Consider the following 25,337-nt stretch of genomic DNA (forward strand, 5'->3'; position numbering starts at 1 on the left):
TTTTTCTTCATCGAAATGTTTTAATGTTTTTTTGTATCAACAAAGTTCACGATCAGGTGTACAGGCTGTATCAAAATGATTGGTACACATCAGTTAAGTGATTATGGACATGACTGCCACATCAAACTGCAACATAGTATGATCCGCATTAGGGTGCATCATGCCCCCCTTTTGTCAACCAGATTTTACATGTATGTAGCCAGTCTTAAAATGTGCCAAATGATGAAATAATAAGATTCCCAAAATTTGAATTCATTCCGAGTTCGTCTTATGGGTCCTCCGTGACCCGAAAGTTTGAACGAATAACCCATATGAACATTACACAATAGGCATATGGCAGCTATTTCACATAACATGGATTTTCAATCATAAAATTGGCTGCTCTAAGTAACCAAGTACTTGGTGTGTTATTTATCTGTGTAAATGATACAGGCAATCCAAAACCATTACATTTTAACATGGAGCAACTGTTCCAAACCCATAATTAATCATGTAAACAAATAGCTGCCATATACATTTCTTGTATTTGACACTTAACACATTGAAATATGTGTATTTCTAGTGGGGAAAAGTCATTTAAATACAACTTTGGCTAACAATGTAATTGATGATTGATCTTAGGCCTAATAATATGGAGTCAATGAGATAAAATAGTGTATGGATTTCCATTGTATCCCAGGGCACTATTCTTAGAGAGCTGGGTTTCAACCAGCAAAGATTCAGAAGCAGAATTATTAGACGGTATGCGAATTGATACTTTTTGAGATCTGAAAGTCAAAGGCAGAAACAAAGAAAGATGACTTTGAATTCATTGAGCTATGTATGTAAGGTATTCTTGGGTGATGACATAGCAACCTGGTGCAATGTACAAGGCAAGGTGGATGGCAAAGTTACTGTACTCGATGAAAATCACCATGTTGGAAAATAACATCGCCCAGCTGCCACAGGGAACAGTCACAACAAAGCATCAGCTACCCAAGATGTGTGACTTTGTTATATTTGCAACTATCATCTATAGTTCCTGGTGGATAACCTGTAGTCAGACTGTTGATGCACCCCTGAACGATCTTGACCTCTACAAGCGCATATTAGCATACGATTCTGTGAATTCTTCCGTAGGCCTATCACCAGCAAGCAATTGCTGTTTAACTTTTAGAGGTAAAACCAGTAGAAGAAGTTATAACTCCAAGTTACTGCTTTGGCATGGGGTTTTAAACCAACCTTCCAAGACAACATCACACAGTCAACATCACTTGGTAGGACCTAACTCATGGTTCATGATGAGGATACTACCAATTGACCATAAATTTCTTGAAGAGAGAGTGGAGAACTGGGCTATGTGTGCTAATATCAAATTTTTAAAATCAACATCAGTGGCATCAATGTCGTCAACGATGCAGCTGACATACCTGCCAACATTGAAAACCTAGAAAACAGAGTGTATGGCGAACGTAGGGCGCGAAGCGCCCGTAGTATCGCCTCTGACGGTGGGGGGTCCAGGAGGGTTTCTACACTGTAAAAACCCTTATAAGCCCCTTCACAGAAGACACATTTTATAGAAAAACAACAATAAAGAACAAGGTGAAAATGAAGCCCTAGGCTTTTATACACTTTGAGGAGGGATTTATACTCCATATATAGCAACAATTTCAACACATATTTGATGACTACAACCTTTGAAAAAATTGTGAAAAAACATTCTGGGACCTGTTTTTATAAGTTTGAAAAATATGCTTCCTTCACACAGAAAATGTGCTTTTAAAAATGCAGTTTCCTATACTTTTGTACATAACGATTATTCGTTGAAGCGATTTTTGGCTTTATAACAAGGCCTACGTGACTGATAGGACATTGATATGATGCACAATACAAAGTTAAAAATTCAAAAAAAAATCCATTTAACAATACGAAGGTGAACATTTAAAAAAAATCAATTTTTCTTAATTTTTTCAAAGTTTTTAGCGAACCTCTAGACCTATTCTGAAGCAGGGGTGGAATTTCGCGGGAGTCTGAGAGTCGACTCTCGCAGAGACTCCCGTAAAAGTCCTATTGTGAGAGTCCATGTGGACTCTCGCTGGAAATGATCGGCTCAGCGAACTTGCGTTTAAGTTCAACACGCCTTAAAACTCAAACCCTGCAAAATATAAAGGAAAAGTCGCCAAAGATGCAATGACATATGGAAGTGAGAGTATGATGACACATATATGGGCAATTCCAAGCGTTGCGGAATGATGCACACTGGCTTTGTATGAATTTCTTTTTGATGCAGCAGCCAAATATGTATTAACAGCACAAGGTGAATAGCATAATGTTAAAGTATTTTTGGTTAGTGAATGATTAAGGTAGGAGAAACTTTTCCAAACCACCCAAATTTCCTAATTTGCATATGCAAAGTTCAAGCGTTCTTGAATGATGCGCCAGGACCAGTATTTTTTGCACTAAAACATTTTTGACAAACTCTGTGAGTTTAGTAATCTGAGATATTAAATTTGCCACTTAATCTAAAGCTTAGGATGTAAACTGACAATTGTCAGTATCGATTTAAAAAAAATTTGGGCATCGTCTCTTTATGCCAAATTTTCCGACACTAGGTCATGTTGCGGAATGATGCAAGGGCGTTGCGGAATGATGCTGTGTGTAAAATCCATAGAAAATGAAAAGCAGTCCATGTTTGAAAATAAAAATAAATAGATCAATAAATTTGAGTAAATTGTGTTTTATATACTTGGCTACTTATGTTAGCTGACAAATATCAATATTTATCCAAAAATATTTATCACCGATTTTTTTTAATCAGATAACTTGTGTTGCATGGTCACATTTTGAAACTAAAATTATGTCAACATTTTGTTAGTCTAAAATTCTTGGAAGTGAAATTTAGCACTGGGTGTTAGCCATAGGATGTAACATAACAACTATCACCATCTATCAAGAAATAATCATCACTGTTTTTATTTTATCGTAAATTTAAAGAAAAAATCCTTGCAATCCATGAATCCTTATGGCGTTGCGGAATGATGCAGGGTTTTTGTGGAGTTATGTCACTTACAATGGTTCAGGCAATGCTGAAACATCAATTACTGTAAAGATAATTCTGTGCAATGCATTTCAGAAAGTTCTAACCCAAAATTGTGAATATTTTTTTTCAAACAGGCACATTATGAATTATGCATCATTCCATAGCGTTTGAATGATGCAACTTTAATTGGTCGTTACCGCAAAATTAGACTTTTGAAAATTATTTTTGGGTCATTGGATAGGGATGAATAAATTTGCTTTGCATTCTAGTTTCAATGAAAATCAACCTTATTTTAAAATTGCAGTGGTAATAAATGATACTTTTATGCGTTGGAATGATGCTTTCAATCGTAAAATTGGTACTCAAACAATGCTGACGAAGCTACACGTTATAAAATTTGAAAATTTCTGGTGTTTATATTTTGAGCTACTTATAAACTTTATATTCACATGCATAATTTGTTTCCAAAATTTTACAGTACAGAGCAGTTGCTGTGTTTTTAGTTTTGCTGCTTTTACCAGTCAAGAATATGCAAATTTATGCAAATTAGGATGTTTTTCTAACAATGGACACCATTTCCTCCTAAAAAAGTATGTTTTCAGAAAATATAACTTTTTAGCTACAATATGAGACCAAAATCATATACTTGACTTGATTTTTAAATTTTGACAATTTGGGCGAGGTTGCTTGGAATTGACCATATATTAAAAACTTAACTTTGTTAGTTTATTTGTTAGTTAGTTTGTTTGAATGCATTTTACGTAGGCCTACATATAATACCTTTTGGACTCCCGCAAGATTGTACAACGAGAATCCATTTACGGAATCCATGGACTCTCATAAAACTCTCTTGCGAGAATCCACTTGGACTCCTGTGGCACTTTACGAAATTCCACCCCTGCTGAAGGTTTGTATTTGAGAAGGTATTTATACTCCATATCTGGCAAAACTTTCAACACATATTTGATGACTGCAACCTTTGAAAAAATTGTGAAAATACATTCTGGGACCTGTTTTTATAAGTTTGAAAAATATGCTTCCTTCACACAGAAAATGTGCTTTTAAAAATGCAGTTTCCTATACTTTTGTACATAACGATTATTCGTTGAAGTGATTTTTTGGCTTTATAACAAGGCCTACGTGACTGATAGGACATTGATATGATGCACAATACAAAGGTGAACATTTAAAAAAAATCATTTTTTTCTTAATTTTTTCAAAGTTTTTGGCGACTTTAGAGAACCTCTAGACCTATTCTGAAGGTTTGTATTTGAGGAGGTATTTATACTACATTTCGCCATACTGCATTCTAGAAACGCTTGCTGTTAGAATAAGAAAAATTTTAATGCTAAATTATTGCACATTCTAGGGAAGCATGGTTACCGTTTTGAAATAACCGAGTGAGAGGGTTTTCAAGAAAATATTTTTCCTGTCAAAACTGAAGTATCCTCTGTATAAAAGAAAATATGAATATTAACTGCACATCATATATAACGATTCGTGATACCCAATTGTGGCACATTTGATGTCGTTTATGAGGCAGAGAATTTTATTTCAATTTTATATACGCCAAAATATTTTTTTGATTGAGCAAGAATAAGGATAGAAAAAACATTGAAAATTCTATGTATAAATAACATTAGACCCGGCAAAAGATTACTGTTTAGTTTTTATGGTAATCTAATCTTTTATTTCCTGAAAAAACATTTGGGGGTAAAATGGATTTTTTATGTATTTTAATAAATTGATAAAAACATCGAACGTGTATACAAGAAAAATATGCTTTGAAAAATGCAGTTTCCTATACTTTTGTACATAACGATTATTAGTTGAAGCGATTTTTGGCTTTATAACAAGGCCTACGTGACTGATAGGACACTGATATGATGCACAATACAAAGTTAAAAATTCCAAAAAAAATCCATTTAACAAAAAAACATGTCAAGTTTTTGTTGACTTTGGAGAACCACTAGGCGTATTCTGAAGTGCTAGGATCATTCACAGTTAATTTGAAAAATATTGGAAAAAATTACAAAAAATTACAGTTTGTTATCCTTAAGGGCTGGGGTATGAATGTTTGGACAGTATTTATTTTGGGACATTAGAGCACATCAGACATATCGAATTGCATTCTGAATCGAGGAATGTCATTCTGATATCAAATAATTTTGATTTTTGAAATTAGCAATTTAATACACATTTTATGGCAAATCATTAAAAATTGATATTTTTGATATTTAACAGTACTTGAAGTAAACTTTATAAAGCTGATGATTTATACTTAAAGTGTATGTAGGTGGGATGAAAAGCCGATGATCAATTGAAAATTTGGACCTTTATTATTGAAGATATGGATTTTTTCCCAAAACACCAAAAAAATTAGGTCTTTTGGGAAAAAAAATCCATATCTTCAATATGAAAGGTCAAAATTTTCAATTGACCGTCGGCTTTTCCTCCTCCCTGCAACATACACTTTAAGAATATATCATTAGATTTATATAATTTACTTCGAGGACTGTTATATATCAAAAATTTGACAAATATCAAATTTTATAATTTGTCATAAAATTTGTATTATATTGTGATTTTCAAAAATGAAAATTATTTGATATCAGAAAGACATGCTTCAGTATTCAGAATGCAATTCGATAGGTCTGAGGTGCTCTCATGTCCCACAAAAATACTGTCGAAACGCATAATAAGCGCTCATTTTAGATCCCTTAATATGGAAACCACTAACTAATGTTTACCTCTTCATCTATCACATTATTATACATGCATTGGTTTTCCATGCATTTATAATACATGTATGTGCTAGATGAAGAGGTAAACATTATTTAATTTTTTTTCAAATTAACTGTGAATGATCCTAGCACTTCAGAATAGGTCCAGTGGTTTTCCAAAGTCGCCGAAAACTTGGAAAAGAAATAAAATTAAAATTAAAAAATTGGAGACTGATAGGACATTGATATGATGCACAATACAAAGGTGAACATTTAAAAAAAAAATCCATTTTTTCTTAATTTTTTCAAAGTTTTTGGCGACTTTAGAGAACCTCTAGACCTATTCTGAAGGTTTGTATTTGAGGAGGTATTTATACTACATTTCGCCATACTGCATTCTAGAAACGCTTGCTGTTAGAATAAGAAAAATTTTAATGCTAACTTATTGCACATTCTAGGGAAGCATGGTTACCGTTTTGAAATAACCGAGTGAGAGGGTTTTCAAGAAAATATTTTTCCTGTCAAAACTGAAGCATCCTCTGTATAAAAGAAAATATGAATATTAACTGCACATCATATATAACGATTCGTGATACCCAATTGTGGCACATTTGATGTCGTTTATGAGGCAGAGAATTTTATTTCAATTTTATATACGCCAAAATATTTTTTGATTGAGCAAGAATAAGGATAGAAAAAACATTGAAAATTCTATGTATAAATAACATTAGACCCGGCAAAAGATTACTGTTTAGTTTTTATGGTAATCTAATCTTTTATTTCCTGAAAAAAACATTTGGGGTGTAAAATGGATTTTTTATGTATTAAATTGATAAAAACATCGAACGTGTATACAAGAAAAATATGCTTTGAAAAATGCAGTTTCCTATACTTTTGTACATAACGATTATTCGTTGAAGCGATTTTTTGGCTTTATAACAAGGCCTACGTGACTGATAGGACACTGATATGATGCACAATACAAAGTTAAAAATTCAAAACAAAAATCCATTTAACAAAAAACATGTCAAGTTTTTGTTGACTTTGGAGAACCACTAGACGTATTCTGAAGTGCTAGGATCATTCACAGTTAATTTGAAAAATATTGGAAAAAAATTACAAAAAAATTACAGTTTGTTATCCTTAAGGGCTGGGGTATGAATGTTTGGACAGTATTTATTTTGGGACATTAGAGCACATCAGACATCGAATTGCATTCTGAATACGAGGAATGTCATTCTGATATCAAATAATTTTGATTTTTGAAATTCGCAATTTAATACACATTTTATGGCAAATCATTAAAATTGATATTTTTGATATTTAACAGTACTTGAAGTAAACTTTATAAAGCTGATGATTTATACTTAAAGTGTATGTAGGTGGGATGAAAAGCCGATGATCAATTGAAAATTTGGACCTTTTCGTATTGAAGATATGGATTTTTTTCCCAAAACACCAAAAAAATAAGGTCTTTTGGGAAAAAATCCATATCTTCAATATGAAAGGTCAAAATTTTCAATTGACCGTCGGCTTTTCCTCCTGCAACATACACTTTAAGAATATATCATTAGATTTATATAATTTACTTCGAGGACTGTTATATATCAAAAATTTGACAAATATCAAATTTTATAATTTGTCATAAAATTTGTATTATATTGTGATTTTCAAAAAATGAAAATTATTTGATATCAGAAAGACATGCTTCGTATTCAGAATGCAATTCGATAGGTCTGAGGTGCTCTCATGTCCCACAAAAAAATACTGTCGAAATGCAATAAACGCTCATTTTAGATCCCTTAATATGGAAACCACTAACTAATGTTTACCTCTTCATCTATCACATTATTATACATGCATTGGTTTTCCATGCATTTATAATACATGTATGATTGTATGTGCTAGATGAAGAGGTAAACATTATTTAATTTTTTTTCAAATTAACTGTGAATGATCCTAGCACTTCAGAATAGGTCCAGTGGTTTTCCAAAGTCGCCGAAAACTTGGAAAAGAAATAAAATTAAAATTAAAAAAAAAAAAAAAAAAATCCGATTTTCGGGGGTTTAAAACTCGGGAAATCGGAGTAACTCCGCGAAAATCGGAGTAGTTGGCAGGTATGAATCTATGTGTGCAGTGAAATTGAGTATGGATTTCCTCAGCACTGCAAAATCTGAGCGCCATTTTCAAAATGTTCTACAGGCTGGTGAAAAGGAAAGGAAGAACAGGCCAAATCAGTGTAAACATAAACTTTATGAAGACAAGTTACATTGAAGAAGTACTAAGAGAAAGTGTGACTTTGTGCTTTGAAATATAGTTAAGATTCAGCTACCGTAATTGCAAATGGCAGCACACTATGCTAATACATGTTAGTGTGTCAAAGCAGATGGCAGCTATTAATTTTGTGATGTATACCATATTCATGTGTAGCGCCCTCATCGAGGTCGGAAGCAAAAAAGATCGCTCCGTGTGTTTGATTATTTTCTGCTAATTTTTCACCATTTTGTTGGCAGATTTTTGTTTAAATCTACTGCGAATTGTGTTTTTGCCAACTTATAGCACCCGTTGGACTCATTTGTGGAATTTTATGCACTGAGTAAAGCGAGATTTTTGTGACTTTCTTCAACCAGCGTCACATGGTTCTGGCAGTGTTGATTTTCAAGATGGCCGCCGTTAGCATCATCGCTATGTTGTGCTAAACGCTGCGCCCAGTGCCGGGTGTAGCGGCAAGTAGGACTGGTTTGTGAAGAGTAACCCTCAACTCCAACATCACCATGGTGTCGTGAGTACAGTGATTATCTGCTTGTACTTGGGGTCAACGGTGGACTATTCTTTAGTCCCAATTTCTGCTCATTTGTCATGTTTACTAGCTAAACGCAATCATGATGTTACCAAGTGTCAAATTGTGAACGAAATTAAGAACTCATACGTATCCAATATTGGGAGATCAAGTGTTAGTAATGGCCATGATCAATCAAATGTCTTCCATAAAATGTATCAGAACTCATACAATTCAAATATTGGGAGCTCAAGCGTAATAAACAATAGTACTCATGAATAACAACATGACTATAAAAACTTGTACCCATGTTCTTGATGTCATAGCTCAAATGATCAGTATGCAAAGTAAGAACTCATACGATTCCAATGTTGGGAGATCACATGTTATACCAATTGTGTCATATGTTCCCCATGTCGTGGTCATCAAAAACTTAGACCCCCCACAGGGGTTTCCAGATACAGATTTCGCAACACCAGTAGTTGTCGACAAGTATTATAACCTGACTAACTCAATCACCCTCTCCAGAAATTCATACTTTGATGCAAATTTTGAATCCAAGATTTGGCGTGTTAAGGTGCCAATCCAAAAACTCCCCTTAACACTTGTGTTTATGTTTTTTCCGGCTGATTTAAAAACTCTCTTGGGTAAAAACAAAGTCCAAAGCAGTCGCGGTAAGAAACTGGTTTTGGTCTACCTCTGCTTACTTTATACCATGAGTTCAGGTGATACTGAAACCAACCCTGGACCCGATTTTCCCTGCAATATCTGTGAGGAAGAGTGTGATTGGGGTAGATATGCAGTTCAGTGTGACTCGTGCGATAGGTGGTATCACGCTGACTGCATGAACATGGACACACAGGTTTATGCCTCCTTGGAAGATAGTAACATAACATGGATTTGTTGCAATTGTGGGCTACCAAATTTTGCGAGCTCGTTGCTCAGTTCTCATACCACCCTTTTGTCCAACAGTTTTGGCACACTGTCTTCTATCAGTAGTGAAGAGGACATCAAGTCCCCAATTGCTGCAAATCCACCTCTTGCAACATCGTCGCCCATAAATACAAAATGTTCCGATAGTACGCATACAGGTGGGAAACGTACCAAATGGTCTGACAAATCACGTCCAAACTCTCACAAAAAATCCAAGCAGATGAAGGTGATGGTAATAAATTTCCAAAGCGTAAAAAACAAAGTGGCCGAGCTAGCCATATGCCTTGACACTCATCAACCAGATATCTAGTAATCGGCACGGAATCTTGGTTATTTGAAGGTGTGAGTAATAGTGAGATCTTCCCAACGGGATACACTGTCATTAGAAAAGATAGGCCACTAGGCGATAATGACAGGTCTCATGGCGGTGTTTTTATCGCCATGAAGAATGATCTCATAGCCTCACATCGGGTTGACTTGGATGAACAATGTGAGATCCTTTGGGCTCAATTAGAAATTGTTGGGTCTAACAGCCTAAGTCTATCTTTGTCGGAGCCTTTTATAGGCCACCCGACTCAGGTAGCGAGGTCCTTGACCGCCTACAAACATCATTGTCAAAAATCGATTTGACAAAGGGGCACAACATATGGCTGGGAGGCGATTTTAATTTATCCCATATCGATTGGGAAAACCAGGCCATATTGCCCAAGTGCCCGAAACCTGGCTTATGCCGTAGTCTGATTGATATTTCAAATGAATTTGGGCTAGACCACGTGGTTAGGAAGCCCACACGTGGAGCAAATATTTTGGACCTGTTTTTTGCTTCAAACCCTACCCTGGTAGAGAAAGTCTCGGTATTACCGGGCATGAGTGATCATGATGGCATTCCCCTGATTACCATCAACACAAATCCCATCATCAACAGAAGTAAGCCTAGAAAAGTGTTTCTTTATAACAAGGCTAATTGGGAGGCAATTAAAACTGACCTCTGTGAAATCAGTAATGATTTTGAAGAGATTGCTCATGACCTTGTATCTGTGGATGAGCTATGGACTGATTTCAAAAATAGGATAACTGCTTCTATGGATGCAAATATTCCCTCAAAGATGATGTCTTCTAGTAAGAACATACCATGGCTTGATCGTAAGACCAAAAGTGCCCTTAGGAAAAAGCACAAAGCCTACAATCGTGCTAAGGAGTCAGACTCTTCCGAAGATTGGGAAACATTTCGTTCCCTAAGGAAGTTTGTGAACCGTCTGACACGTGGTAAGTTCCGTAATTATATTAGAGACACATGTGCTGTTTCCAACAAGAAATTTTGGGCTTTTATAAAGAGTCTAAAAACTGACTCTTTTGGTATTTCAACCCTGAAATTAAATGGTCAGTTGGTGTCGGATAACAACAAAAAAGCCAACATATTGAACCAGCAGTTTGAATCAGTATTCACACAGGAGAATATTACCAACATGCCAAAGATAAACAAACAAAATGTAACTCGTATGCCAGATATAAACATCACTGTTAAAGGTGTGGTGAAGTTGTTGACCGACCTTGACCCCGGAAAGCGACAGGACCCGGCGGCGTGCCGGCACGCATACTAAAGATGGGGGCTGTTGAAATCGCTCCAGCCTTGACCACCATCTTTAGACATTCTCTTGAGACAGGCAATCTGCCTGCAGATTGGAGATCTTGCGAACATATCTCCAATCTTCAAGAAAGGGGACCGCACGAAGCCTTCCAACTATAGACCGGTTTCTCTGACGTCTATTTATTGCAAGGTAATGGAGCATGTACTTCATTCGAACATCATGCTCCATTTAGACAAGCACCAGATTTTGACCGACTTTCAACATGGCTTTTCGCCGTAATCGTTCGTCACGCGAGTCCCAGCTGATACTTACGACCTCACGACTTTGTGAAGACTTTGGACAAAAAGGACAGGCGGACGTTGTGATCATGGATTTCAGCAAAGCTTTTGATGTGGTGCCACACAAAAGACTTATGCTGAAACTTGACCATTACGGAATATGAGGACCGACTTACGACTGGATTTCTAACTTCCTGATGCTCAGGAAGTAGAGGGTAGTTATAGGAGGTGAATGCTCGGACTGGACCAGTGTCAAATCCGGCGTTCCGCAAGGCACTGTGCTTGGTCCGTTGCTATTTTTACTGTACATCAACGACCTACCTGACAATCTCACCTCCAATGTACGATTATTCGCAGACGATTGCGTGATCTACAGAACCATTTCTGGTGACAAAGACGCAGACCTCTTACAGACTGACCTTGACCGACTAGTTGAGTGGGAGCACACATGGCAAATGAAATTTAATTGTGAAAAATGTTTTACCTTGAAAATAACACATTCACATACCCCGAGAACTCATACATATTTACTGGATGGAGCCACCCTCCAGGAAACAGACTCGCACTCATATTTGGGTGTCGAAATTGCAAATAATATGAAATGGAACAAACACATTTACCACATGACAGCAAGGGGGAACAGATCATTGGGCTTTATAAAAAGAAATTTACACGGGTGCACTGAAGACATTAAAGATCTGGCTTATCGTTCACTTGTCCGTCCAACACTTGAGTATTGTGCAGCAGTATGGGATCCACACACAGCAGACCAAATCCACCAGATAGAAGCCGTTCAAAGACGAGCAGCCCGCTTTGTCAAGAGAGATTACGATAGGCGCAGCAGTGTATCTGCCATGATTACGAACTTAAACTGGAGAACACTAGCGGAGAGAAGAAAGATCGCTCGTCTGTCTGTCTTCCAAAAGGCCTTCATTTTGTACGAGGGTTACTTATCCATACCAGTTCGAACGCTGCTGCACCCGGTCAAGCGCTCCACCAGGAGGTCACATACCAAGTCATTTATCGAACTATACTCTTCGAAAGACTGTTTTAAATACTCATTCATACCTAGGACTCTCATAGACTGGAATAATTTACCACAACAAATCATCAGCACAGAAGATCCAAAAGCATTTAAACAACAGCTACAGAACCACTTCCAGTAGCAAGTATCAAGCACTAGCGCACACACAATATCCGACTCGCCTTTCTCCACCTGGAGTGTTGAGCCGTAACTTAAAGAAGAAGAAGAAGAACATTAACTTCAAGTTTGAATTCACGGAGTCGACAACAGGGCTGTCAACTTACTTTGATAGAGAACGGGAGTAAAAACTTTGATTAAAAAGTGTTATAAACACAAGGAAAAGCAAGGTTATCCGAAATATTCAATTCTCATGATCATACACGATACAAAATACACGTGGGGAGGGGTCTCCCTGGTTGGAGGTATATACGGGGATGTGCCACGGTTTTAGGGTACCGTACCTTTTCAGCGATTTTGGTATATGATTATGGGTGGGTTTTAAGTGCATTGCACCAATATTTAAATGATAAATCCTTGGCGCTATTTAAGGGATCTAGAATGAGCGTTTATTGCGTTTCGACAGTATTTTTTGTGGAACATGAGAGCACCTCAGACCTATCGAATTGCATTCTGAATACGAAGCATGTCTTTCTGATATCAAATAATTTTCATTTTTTGAAAATCACAATATAAGGCCAAGTAAAAAATAAAACATGTTTCACGTCCGGGTTTTCGAAAAAAAGGAGGAAGAGGGGGCTTTTTTTATCGCAAAATTGGTGTAAATACCCATATACTTAGAGCTGTTTTAGCGTATACAATAATGCCTAGAAAAAGGAGGAGGCCCTTTTTTATTTGTTGTTCTGGGAGTTACACCCCCTCTAATGATCACAAAACCTTCCTAAAATGTTTCTTGTGGGTCATTATTTCTCAAATCACCCAAAAAAAATATGATTTTACACCTCACCCCCTTTAAATTTGTTCAAAATTGGTATACAGGGTGAATTTGGCTGGCAAAGCTCAAATTTCAAATTTTAGCTTAATCGGACGTACGGTTTTCGCGCTATGCCCCGCCCATTTTTTGTGATTTCGGCGAAAAATGGTGCGCCCATCAATACTGTCGCGACTATATCTCCGTAACCGTGGGTCCTACTGAGCTGAAATTGGTGTCATTTTTTAGCTAATCTCTCAAAGAATCCAAATCTACTATCATTTAGTGTGTAGGAGGAAGAGAAAAAATATGATCTTTTTTTCTGTACTTTGACCTTGAACTTGACCTTGTTGCTTACGTGACCCATGAGGCGAATTTGCGTTGAATTATACCTCCATATGTTGTCTACATAATATCAAAAATTGGAGGGTAATATTTTTTATTTTCTTGCTAGGCTTTCATAAAGCAAGCATGTGGTTGAAAAACTGTAATTTTGTATTGTAGGCTCAGTATATTGTACACATGATACTATTATAATATAGGCCAATTGTATATAGACCTATATACATGTACATGCATTAAATACACATGTTTTCACCTGCATGCTTGCTTTGTGAAAGCTTAGCAAAAAAAAAAACAAAAATATTACCCTCCAATTTTTGATATTTTGTAGACAACATATGGGGGTATGATTCAATGCAAATTCACTTAGCGGTCACGTAAGCAACAAGGTCAAATTCATGGTCAAAGTACAGAAAAAAAGGTCACAAATTTTCTTACTCCTACATACTAAATGATAGCAGATTTGGATTCTTTGAGATTAGCTAAATAATGACACCAATTTCAGCTCAGTAGGTCCCACGGTTACGGAGATATGGTCGCGATAATATTGATGCACTTAAACTGCACAAAATGGGCGGGCATATGCGAAACCCAGACGTCCGATTAAGCTAAAATTTGAAATTTGAGCTTTGCCAGCCAAAATCACTCTGTATACCAATTTTGAACAAATTTGAAGGGGGTGAGGTGTTTCCCATTGGGTGAATTGAGAAATAATGACCCTTGTAGGCTATCTTAACAAGGCTATAGAAAGCATCCCAACTTCCTAGACATATTTTTTGAAAAGTTAAAGCTAAATTTCAAAAAATAAAAATATATTTGAGGAAACCTCAAAAAAAGGAAGCGGGAGGGGACGTGAAACATGTTTATTTTTTTTTATTTGGCCTAATACAAATTTTATGACAAATTATAAAAATTTGATATTTTTCAAATTTTTGATATATATATAACAGTTAATAACAGTCCTCGAAGTAAATTATATAAATCTAATGATATATTCTTTAAGTGTATGTAGCAGGGAGGAAAAGCTGACGGTCAATTGAAAATTTTGACTTTTCATATTGAAAATATGGATTTTTTCCCCAAAAGACCTTTTTTTTATGTGTTGTTTTTGGAAAAAAAATCCATATATTCAATACTGAAAGGTCAAAATTTTCAATTGATCGTCGGGCTTTTCATCCCACCTACATACACTTTAAGTATAAATCATCAGATTTATAAAGTTTACTTTAGTAGGCCTACTGTTAAATATCAATTTTAATGATTTGCCATAAAATGTGTATTAAATTGCGAATTTCAAAAAATCAAAATTATTTGATATCAGAAGGACATTCTTCGTATTCAGAATGCAATTCGATATGTCTGATGTGCTCTAATGCCCCATAATAAATACTGCCCAAACGTTCATACCCCTTTAAGGGGGTACTACACCCCTGATCAATTTTGTGCCTATTTTTGCATTTTTCTCACAAATTATAGCGCATTGGTGACAAGTAAAATATGTATATTATAGGGGCAAGGACTACAACTACTGCACTGGAAATTTGATTTCAGCACAGACAACAGTTGTGGAGTTACATTCAAAAATGAGGGAAAACCACTATTTGATCAATAAATCAATAACTACTTGCCTTGAGTTGCTGAATTTTCAGTGCAGTAGGTGTAGTCCTTGCCCCTATAATATACATATTTTACTTGTCACCAATGCGCTATAAATTTTGATAAAAATGCAAAAATATGCACAAAATTGGCCAGGGGTGTAGTACCCCCTTATAAGAGTTTTTTTTTATTAAGGCCAATTACAATTGATCCTTAGTTTCCTGTTTCCCTCGCGCGTCCAAAATCAAGAATGGAAAAATATTTAATTATTTTATTTTTATTTAGGTATTTTCATATTTTAATAGTGATAGGCTGTACATCCCCCCAAAAAGGGTGATGTTTCAAAAAGCTTAGGGTACCAGCTGAATTGAAGCAGCTAATCCTCCTGCGCATTTTGACACAGGTTAAAAAAAAATCGGTTGAAAAATGAGACAGTGCCGGCCAAAAAACGACGCATAAGGGAGATTTCTTGGGACCCCCCCCCTATTTTTCATTATTTTGACAATTATGGGCATTTTCTTTGCTGTTTGTTGGATTCTAATGATTATTTACATGATTTTGGGTCCCTGGATATATTTATGCAATTTTACACAAATCGTATGTTTTGATGCAAGTTTAAGAGCCAATTTAGGATGCGAGGGCGCTGTTCAGCCTAATAGCTTAAGCTGTTACGTACCCCCCCTACTAAAATTTTATTATTTCTTATTATCAAATCAAAGTTACTGATAAATAACATCTTCTGTCCAAATTTGAACTCTCAACCTTATTTCACTTGTGCGTGGTACCCATTTGAAAATGTGTAGAGACGCTTCCATTGACTTACATGTGATACAAAGTTCGTTGACCCCTGTATATTGCTATGGGCAGGTTACCCCTGTATTAAAAATTAGTGCCACGGCCACACCAAATGTGATAAATGGCTGAAAATTTCAGAATATGGATGATTGATGATTATCTCTAGTATGATTAACTTAAAAATCAAAAATGGTTGCGAAATGGGTCGCTAAAAGGTAAAGCGCCCTCACAGCCTAATTTTACCCAAAACCGTTAATTTTAAGGACACTAAAATGTTTAATTTGACACAAAGTGCATAAATGACCTTCCTGGACCTAAAACTATGTAAGTAGATACCAAAAATGCATTACATAATCCTTAATGTGATAAAATTCCCTTAAAACTAGAAAATAAGGGACAAATCTGCCCCCCTTGTGTGTCGTTATTTGGCGGCACTGTCTCAATTTTTGGCCGATTTCAATGAAATTGGTGTCAAATTACTCAGAACACCAAGCTGCATCAAATAAGCTGGTACCCTAAGCTGTTTGCAACTACACCCTTATACAGCCTATCACTAATTTTAATTGACTTTTTAATTACTTTTATTTGCTATTTCTGTTTTTGATCATCTCAACTTTGATTATGAATATAATATTGTAGGGTCCCCTACTAATATTAATGTAAAAAATCAATCATAAAGGTATTTAAAATAATTAAATCCGTAGTCTTAGTCAAAATGACCAAATGGACTGTTGATAATAGTCACGACCACATTTTCAAAATAAAGAAAGTAATAGATAATTAATAATTAATAGATAATTAATAATTAAAAGTCACCTCGTCCTTTATTTTCAAACTTGAAACAGGAAACTAAGAATTAATTGTGAAGGGCCTAATTGAACTGCTATCAAAATCCCTCTTAAATTCCATGTGCGACTTGATTATCACCATAAAAAATCATATTTGAGTCAAGTGAAGTACAGAAAACATATTTATGTAGGTTTCCTTCACCGACCTGTTCTCGAAAAAAATTCAAATTTCTATGTAAATATGCATTGTGTTTGGGCCCCGGTCTTGGCGGATTTCGCTGACTAGTAAATGTGTTAACTAAGGTTTGCCTGGGATACCTACATTGTGGACCATCCTTCTGATACTTGAGTGTTTGGACAAGCGGAACGGTCTTTTGTCAAACAAACCAGGAGGTCAAAATCGTCCTCCTCGCCGAATACGAAAGTCAGCGTAATAGTACGGCACTAGGGTTTCTAGCGCTAGCTAGTCCGAGGTGCTCTGACGATAACACTCCGATCGCCAGGCAATCTACGTTATAGGCCAGTGGGACAACGAAAACGCTACGTGAACGAGCTAAGCGCTAGCATGCTAGGTAAACTGGACAAATAAACATTGAAACAAAGGAAGCACATGGTGAATGCCAAAGTCTTTGGGTTTTTCAAGTTACATCAATATGAAAACAATCAAATCGAATTGAATTTCATTGAAATTAAAATCTTACATTTTCTCCCATTCCTGCGCATATCTTCGGTTGTGATAATGGTCAAGTTCCACATCCAATCTCCATGCTGGCTTCAGGTCGTAACTCTGCCGAACCCGCAGTAAATATGCGCCCAGTGCACATACAAAAACCACCGCAATTTCACGGTGTGTTACTGCCTTCAAACGACCAGTAAGCTGCTCCATTCAAATATGAGTTTCTTGCAGTAAACTGAGCGAGGGATTTGGTCTGCAAAAGTCTTGAAAATGCGCGAAATTTGCTTTAGAAACTTGGAACTGAAAACGGCCTGAAATCCCGATTCACGCTATGGCTATGCTCTGTGCTGTCATGGCTAGCTGTGCTTTGCTTTGCTGTGCAGTGACATGACCCCGTCCTTGCCCTGTGACCTCAAACTACTTTATAGCGGAGTGAAAATAAACAATAACTTTGTTATGACATTGTATCACCTCAAACTGTATTTTAAATTACGAATAAATATGTTTTTATTATTTATGACCAATTGTTTAGTTTAAATTTTATTTTGAAGAAAATTAAGATAATTATCCATTGCAATGTTTCTAAAGTCTTAGGTCAAAGTTCATGTTTACATTCAGCATGTGCATGCAGGCGGAGACAATTTTTCTCTCATCAGAATTATATTAGCCTTAAAAATACGAAATGAAGATACTAGGAAAGGTTGCACTAATCACTGGTGGTGCAGAATGTGGGTGTGCGCCCTCAAGTTGGTGTGGACGTTCCTAACGAGATCTGGGAACATTCCAATTTTTATCGCTCAAAATACCATCTTTTGAGTCGATTTCCACACTGAATCGCCCCGTAGTGCTATAGAACTAACATCAGAGATACTTTGTAGCACATTTTTGAGGGTTTCTTGTGCGTATTTGTGGAGATTGAACTGGATTAAAATCCGACCACCAGTTGCTTGTGCTTTCAATTGGAATTAACATCATCCAAGATGGCGGCTCGATACCTTTTCCACAGCGGACCTGAAATGTCTACGATGCAGTGCTAAGTATTACGCAAATGGCCGGGTGTAGTGTATAGTAGGTGTGGGTTGTGACGGGTAACCCTATATTATTTGTCATCATGAGGGTCGTAGTTGTGTATACCATCACCACATTTTTGTGTTTGGTGACCTGTTATTCTGTTACAAAACCCATCCCTTTTGCTGCACATGAAAACCATGATATTGTTGATAATGAGTCTTGTCATTCAGTACATGTACTGAACCAACATAAATATAAGAACGCATACGGTCCAACTATGGAGATAATAGATTTATCATTTGTGATTACTGATTTATATAACTATATCATCAACATTACTGCAATTCAATTTCAAACAGATACATATTGTGAATTCAAACATGTCCATGAAAGCTTTGTATGGTACCATGACATCCCTAAGATCATGTTTACTTTTAGATTCTTCCCAGCAAATCTGAAATTACTACTTGGTAAAAACAAAAACCCATCAAGTTGTAATGGGAAGATGAAAATTCTGGTATATCTTTGCTTATTATATATCATTCAGGCCGGTGATACAGAATTAAATCCCGGACCAGAGTTCCCGTGTAAGATCTGTCAAAAGGAATGTGACTGGAGCAAATATGCTGTCCAATGTGATTCATGTGATCACTGGTACCATGCCGAGTGTATGAACATGCATACAGTTGTTTATACTGCACTGGAGGATAGTAATATAACCTGGATGTGTTGCGATTGTGGTATGCCCAATTTAAGCTAGCTCGCTTTTTAGTTCACGCTCAACCATCTTGTCAAATAGCTTCAGTTCACTTGCGCCGCTTAGTACTGAAGATGAAATTATTTATTATCACCAGTCGCAGCATCATCCCCAATCCAAAAATCTCATGAAGAAATGCATACTGGTGAAAGAAGGAAAAAATGGTCTCAAAAACCCAAAAATAAGAACATCCGTAAAGCTGGCCAAGTGAAGGTTATGGTATTGAATTTTCAAAGTGTCAATAACAAGGTTGCTGAATTAGCCATCTGTCTAGACTCCCACCAACCAGATGTACTCATCGGTACTGAATCGTGGTTGTCAGCTGGGGTCAGCAACAGTGAGATTTTTCCTCCTGACTATTCAGTCATAAGGAAAGATAGGCCACCAAACGTGAAAGGTCAAAGTCACGGTGGCATTTTCATTGCTGTCAAAAATGACCTCATATTTTCGCATCGTGCTGATCTTGATGTTGATTGTGAGATCCTTTGGATCCAGCTTGAGCTAGTCAACACAAAAAACATCCTTATTGGAGCCTTTTATAGGCCACCTGATTCTGGCTCTGATGTTTTAGACCTGATGCAGCAATCCTTGTCCAAAATTGACCTATCCAAAGGTCCCCAAATCTGGCTGGCAGGTGACTTTAACCTATCCCACATCGAGTGGGACAGCCAGTCCACACTACCCGGTTGTCAAAAACCAGGGCTGTGTCGTCAGCTTATTGAAATCTCAAATGATTTCGGACTTGATCAGGTTGTGAAATACCCCACCAGAGGGGACAACATTTTGGAGTTATTTTTCACAACCAATTCTTCTCTTGTTGAGAAAACCAGAGTTTTGCCGGGCATGAGCGATCACAACGGTATTCCTTTGATCACCATTGACACTAAACCAAAAACAAACAAAACTAAGCCTAGAAGAGTTTTTCAATTCTTTAAGGCAGACTGGTCAAGTATCAAACATGACTTGGCTGAAATTAGTTCAGACTTTTGTGATATCGTCCCTGATCTTGTGTCAGCTAACGAGCTTTGGATGGATTTTAAAAACAGAATCCAAGAGACCACTGAGAAAAATGTGCCATCACGTTTGGTTTCAGGTGGTAAGAAATTACCCTGGGTTGATCATAAAGTCAAAAATGCCCTGAGACACAAACATAAAGCCTATAATAAAGCAAGGGCATCAAATTCTACTGAGGACTGGGAGATATTCAGATCTCTCAGAAAACATGTCAACCGCCTCACTAGAAGTAAGTACAGGAGTTACATCAGAGATGTTTGTGCCGAGTCAAACAAAAATTTTGGTCTCTGATAAAAGTTTGAAAAATGATACCTTTGGTATACCAACCTTAAAAGCAGATGGTAATACCATCAATGACAACAAAAAGAAAGCCCAGGTGATGAACTGCCAATTTAAGTCAGTATTCACACAGGAGGAAATGAACAACATACCTAGTATCAATTCAACCAAATTCCCACCTATGCCTGACATTGACATTAGGACCGACGGTGTGACAAAGCTTCTGCTTGACCTTGACGTGACCAAAGCGACTGGACCTGACGACATACCTGCCCGTATTCTGAAGATGGGAGCGGCTGAAATCGCACCGGCACTTACAACCATCTTCAGACGTTCTCTTGAAACAGGCATTCTGCCTGATGATTGGAGATGCTTGAATATATCTCCAATTTTCAAGAAAGGGGACCGCACGAAACCTGCTAACTATAGACCGGTTTCCCGTACGTCTATAAGTTGCAAGGTCATGGAGCATGCCATTCATTCAAATATCATGCGCCCTCTTGCCCACTTTGATATTTTGACTGACCAGCAACACGGCTTTTCGCCGTAATCGCTCGTCATGAGTCCCAACTTATACTGACAATACACGACTTTGCCCTGTCTCTACAGTAAGCAACAGACTGATGTTATCATCATGGACTTCAGCAAAGCCTTTGATGTTGTTCCACACAATAGGCTTATGCTGAAGCTTGACCACTATGGCATACGCGGACCTATACATGCCTGGATTTCAGACTTCCTAATGCGAAGAAAGCAGAGGGTTGTCATTGGAGGTGAGAATTCGGACTGGGTACGTGTCCAATCAGGCGTACCGCAGGGCACAGTACTCGGTCCGTTACTTTTTCTCTTATACATTAATGACCTACCAGACAACATCACCTCCACGGTTCGACTATTCGCCGACGCCTGTGTCATTTACCGGACAATTACAAACGACTTTGACGCTGACGAACTGCAGACAGACCTTGACCGGTTATCAGAGTGGGAAAGAAAGTGGCAGATGAAGTTTAACCCAGAGAAATGCTTTGTGCTTAAAATGACTCATTCACATAACCCTAAAAAACACAGTTACTCACTTGCAAACACCATCCTCCAGGAAACAAAATCACACTCATACCTTGGAGTAGAGATATCCAATGATCTAAAATGGAACAAACATATAAATAACATAGCAGCAAAAAGTAACAGGGCTCTGGGTTTTGTAAAAAGGAACTTACACTCATGTACAGAAGACATCAAGCAACTAGCCTATCAGTCATTAGTAAGACCATCATTGGAATACAGCTCGGCGGTATGGGATCCATACACTTCCGACCAAATTTACCAACTGGAAGCAGTGCAGAGACGAGCCATCCGTTTTGTCAAACACAACTACGACAGGAGAGCAAGTGTCACAGAAATGCTTAAGAACTCAAACTGGTCGACACTCCAACAAAGACGCAAGATAGCTAGACTTTCAACATTCCAGAAATCATATCAGGGTTACCTGTCCATCCCTATCCGAACACTACTACGCCCGGTCACGCGTCCTACTCGCCGTACCCACAGCAAATCATTCATAGAACTGTCAACAAAAAAGGACTGCTTTAAGAACTCCTTCATACCAAGAACACTAAAGGAGTGGAATAGCTTGCCCGAGTCAATCGTCAGCATTGAAGAACCCAAGCAGTTCAAAGCACAAGTAACAAATCTCCAATAGCTCAACCATTAAGCGCACACCATTTTCCGGTTCGCCTTCCCCACTAGGGGTGTTGAACTGTACCAAGAAGAAGAAGAAGAAGAAGAAGGACTTGGGAAAGGGTTTGCCGAGGCCTTATTGAAGAAAGCAGCTAAGGTAGGTCATACAAACACATGTTTTCATTGAGCCAAAACGATATAAGCTCATGAGCTTTAGTACATGTCATGATGTAGACGGTAAATTCGCTTAGACATTTAGTCTAGAGGCGTAGCCGTAGAGCTCATGACACTGCATCATGATTTACATGCATATGAAGTGCATGCAAATGAATGGGCCCACAACACATGGTCAAGCTGTTAGGCATACACGGATAGGTGATAGTTGGATGCACTCGTCTGTGTCAAAGTAAATTAAAGGGCATTTCGTGATCCACAGCCTCATCCCCCACTTTTCTCAAAAAAAGTTGAGATTTTTATATCATTGAAACCTATGGCTACATAATGTTTATGTACAAAATATTTCTTGCAGATTAATTCGTTTAGCAAAGATATCGTGAAATTTGAATTTCGTTCTGGTGCACCAGAACGAAATTACAACGTATTGTCTATGGAGCAGTGTAATACACATAATCATGCATAACTCGCAAACGCAAAATCGGAATCAACTGAAATTTTGGGAATATGCTTTTTTCGTGGATATGTACTGAAAAATGTCATAAAAAGAGGATGCTAGGATCACGAAATACTCCTTTAAGCAAGGTCATTATTAATGCCCATCAATACTACACACCGACATCGCCTGGCTAATAATTATTTGGTGCAGCAGTGACATTAAAATGAATACACGGGATCGATACACGTGAATTGCTATGCACGATTTTGATATCAGACGAAAATCTTCGGATACTGAGTTAGAAAATGATGAATATCTCCCGTAAATGAATTTTTCTCAAGAAACCAGATGTGGTCTCATACACTTGAAAATACGTGTTGAACAGATATTATAGTCGTTAGCGTGCGCTTTGAAAATTGGCCGTGCGCTTTGAACTCAAAATTTGACCAAGACTCTCAATTTTATATTGGGTTGGTCTTGTATGGACTACAGCGCGCAGCAGGCTATAGCGGCACTCACTCAAGTGGAGAGAGTATAACCATTGACCGCAATGTCGTATACAAGCTTGCTCACAGAGCGAGAAATCAATTAGGCCTACCCCGTCTATGTCAGTTCATTGTCAGTAGCCTTAGTCAGGTCACTTCGCTAATAATATGCATCTCATAAGGTCCGAATAAAATGGTCATGGGTGGCTGTGGATTCAACCTATCATGGCGATTTCTACTATGAAGATATCGGGGCGATGTCACTGTGTACTACCGCTTCATATATTACTACCGGTTCATAATATAGCAATTAAAAAGTCTCTAGCACTAGTACTTTTTTAGTATGTAACGTTGCACAATCACTTCCAGCATTCAGTTGTGGCTATTGCGACAAAGCGTCAAAGTTGCCTTTGTGTGAAATGATTGGGAGTTGACGCTCCTAGGGGATGCTATAGGTATGCCAGGTGAATTTAAATTTGCCATCAAACTGCATCATTTTATAATCAAATTAAAGCCCTTGAGTAAAGAAAGCCAAAACTGAAAACCTTTTTGTCATAGCACTTTCCGTGGCAAAGTTACATAAAGATCGAGTTTCATTAAAAAGATTCTGCTAGCAAAATTCCCCAAAACAGCATTACGGGGGTGTTTCTAGATCTTAATCTCATGATGATAGCAGCTTTTTTTAATGGAACTGCTATCAAAATCCTCTAAAATTCCATGTGTGAGTGTCTCATCACCATAAAAAATCATATATTTAGGTATAGAAAACATTTATGTAGGTTTCCTTGACCGACCTGTTCTTGAAAAAAAATAGAAATTACTATGTAAATATGTATTGTGTTTGGTCCCCGGTCTAGGCGAATTTTGCTGACTAGCAAATGTGTTTTAAGGTTTGCCTGGCATACCTATGCTAGCAGCTTATCGATAAGTCAGATTATCACATATCTGCCGCAATCACTTTTCTGATCATAAAGTCATATCCCTTCAACAAAAAACAAAAATTACACATGATTGCTTAGTTTAGTTGTTAGTACTAGTGGAATGCCTGTGGTCCGTGTGGACCTCCACTAGCTCAGCAAATGGGAGCGATTACTATAACAGGAAGAATCACTGAACAGATTTAAAAACATGATGATAGAGACTATAAGTGCCTAAATGGTGTTTAATACCACGCCGAATTGCTATTTCATTACATAAATGGGGGCCAAAGGCGGCAAATTTGAAATTGAGATAAGGCAAAAATATAGAGTAAAAAAAATATATAAGAAAATAGACATCACAAAACTTCATAACTTTAGAACCAAGTATGCTAGACCTTTGGTGTTTTCAGTATATGATAGCCTAATGTTTGTATTAAGTTAATAGTTGTAGTAACTCAATTTTCAAAAATTTCTCCTTTGGCCCCCAATGGACCAGATCGTGTCACAAATACCCTTCCCCCGTATATCCTAAGACCCATGTATCATCCTTCACTGAAAAGATTATTTCTTTTTTAGCCCACTCTTTCTTTCTTTTTCAAAAATGCCTCCTTTGGCCCAATGCCTTTCTTTCTTTCTCTCTAGTTTCTTTGTTATTTTTGCTTCCTTCCTTCCTCCCGTACCCTTACAATATTGTATAGCCTTCGTAGGCCCAATCTCGTTATCCCATCCCGTATAACATAATGTAAATCATGACCCAGTAAGCAAGTTTAGTTGGCTGTGCACATATATATGTGACCCCTCGGCACAACTGAGCCCTGAAGTCGCCAATCATCATTTTTGAGATATGCAACCAAAATATTCTGCTTAAAATTAGCTTTAAAATGATGTATATCATGTCTATAGTACTTGACATTTAAGTAGTGAAAAGTCAATAAAACAGTCAATAAATCCTTTCTTTCCTATTGTTTATTGTTAAGTTCGATGGAGCATATCTCAATAGTGGCACTGGCGACATCCGGGCTCAGTTGTGCAGAGGGGTCACATATGGCATTCTGGGCATTACGTACACTGTATATATGTAAATCTTGATGCAGCTCTTTGCACATGACTG

The 25,337-nt window shown here is 37.3% G+C and overlaps 2 protein-coding genes across 2 annotated transcripts in view; one reads left to right on the plus strand and one right to left on the minus strand.

The window, feature by feature from the left end:
* The window catches only part of LOC140146524 (uncharacterized), a 70,541-nt gene extending 52,748 nt beyond the window's left edge, over positions 1 to 17,793 (minus strand). The window contains exon 1 of the mRNA XM_072168400.1: positions 17,496 to 17,793. Coding sequence (XP_072024501.1) covers positions 17,496 to 17,680 — 185 coding nt within the window. The 5' untranslated portion in view covers positions 17,681 to 17,793. The remainder of the gene's footprint in view (positions 1 to 17,495) is intronic.
* Positions 17,794 to 19,373: 1,580 nt separating this feature from the next.
* On the plus strand, positions 19,374 to 20,543 carry LOC140142045 (uncharacterized). The gene has a single exon (XM_072163973.1). It carries the CDS (start codon positions 19,374 to 19,376, stop codon positions 20,541 to 20,543), a length of 1,170 nt encoding a protein of 389 aa, XP_072020074.1.
* The last annotated feature ends 4,794 nt before the right edge of the window (positions 20,544 to 25,337 follow it).

This window comes from Amphiura filiformis, chromosome 2 (genome assembly GCF_039555335.1).
Source record: "Amphiura filiformis chromosome 2, Afil_fr2py, whole genome shotgun sequence".
In the NCBI taxonomy this organism is placed as follows: Eukaryota; Metazoa; Echinodermata; class Ophiuroidea; order Amphilepidida; family Amphiuridae; genus Amphiura; species Amphiura filiformis.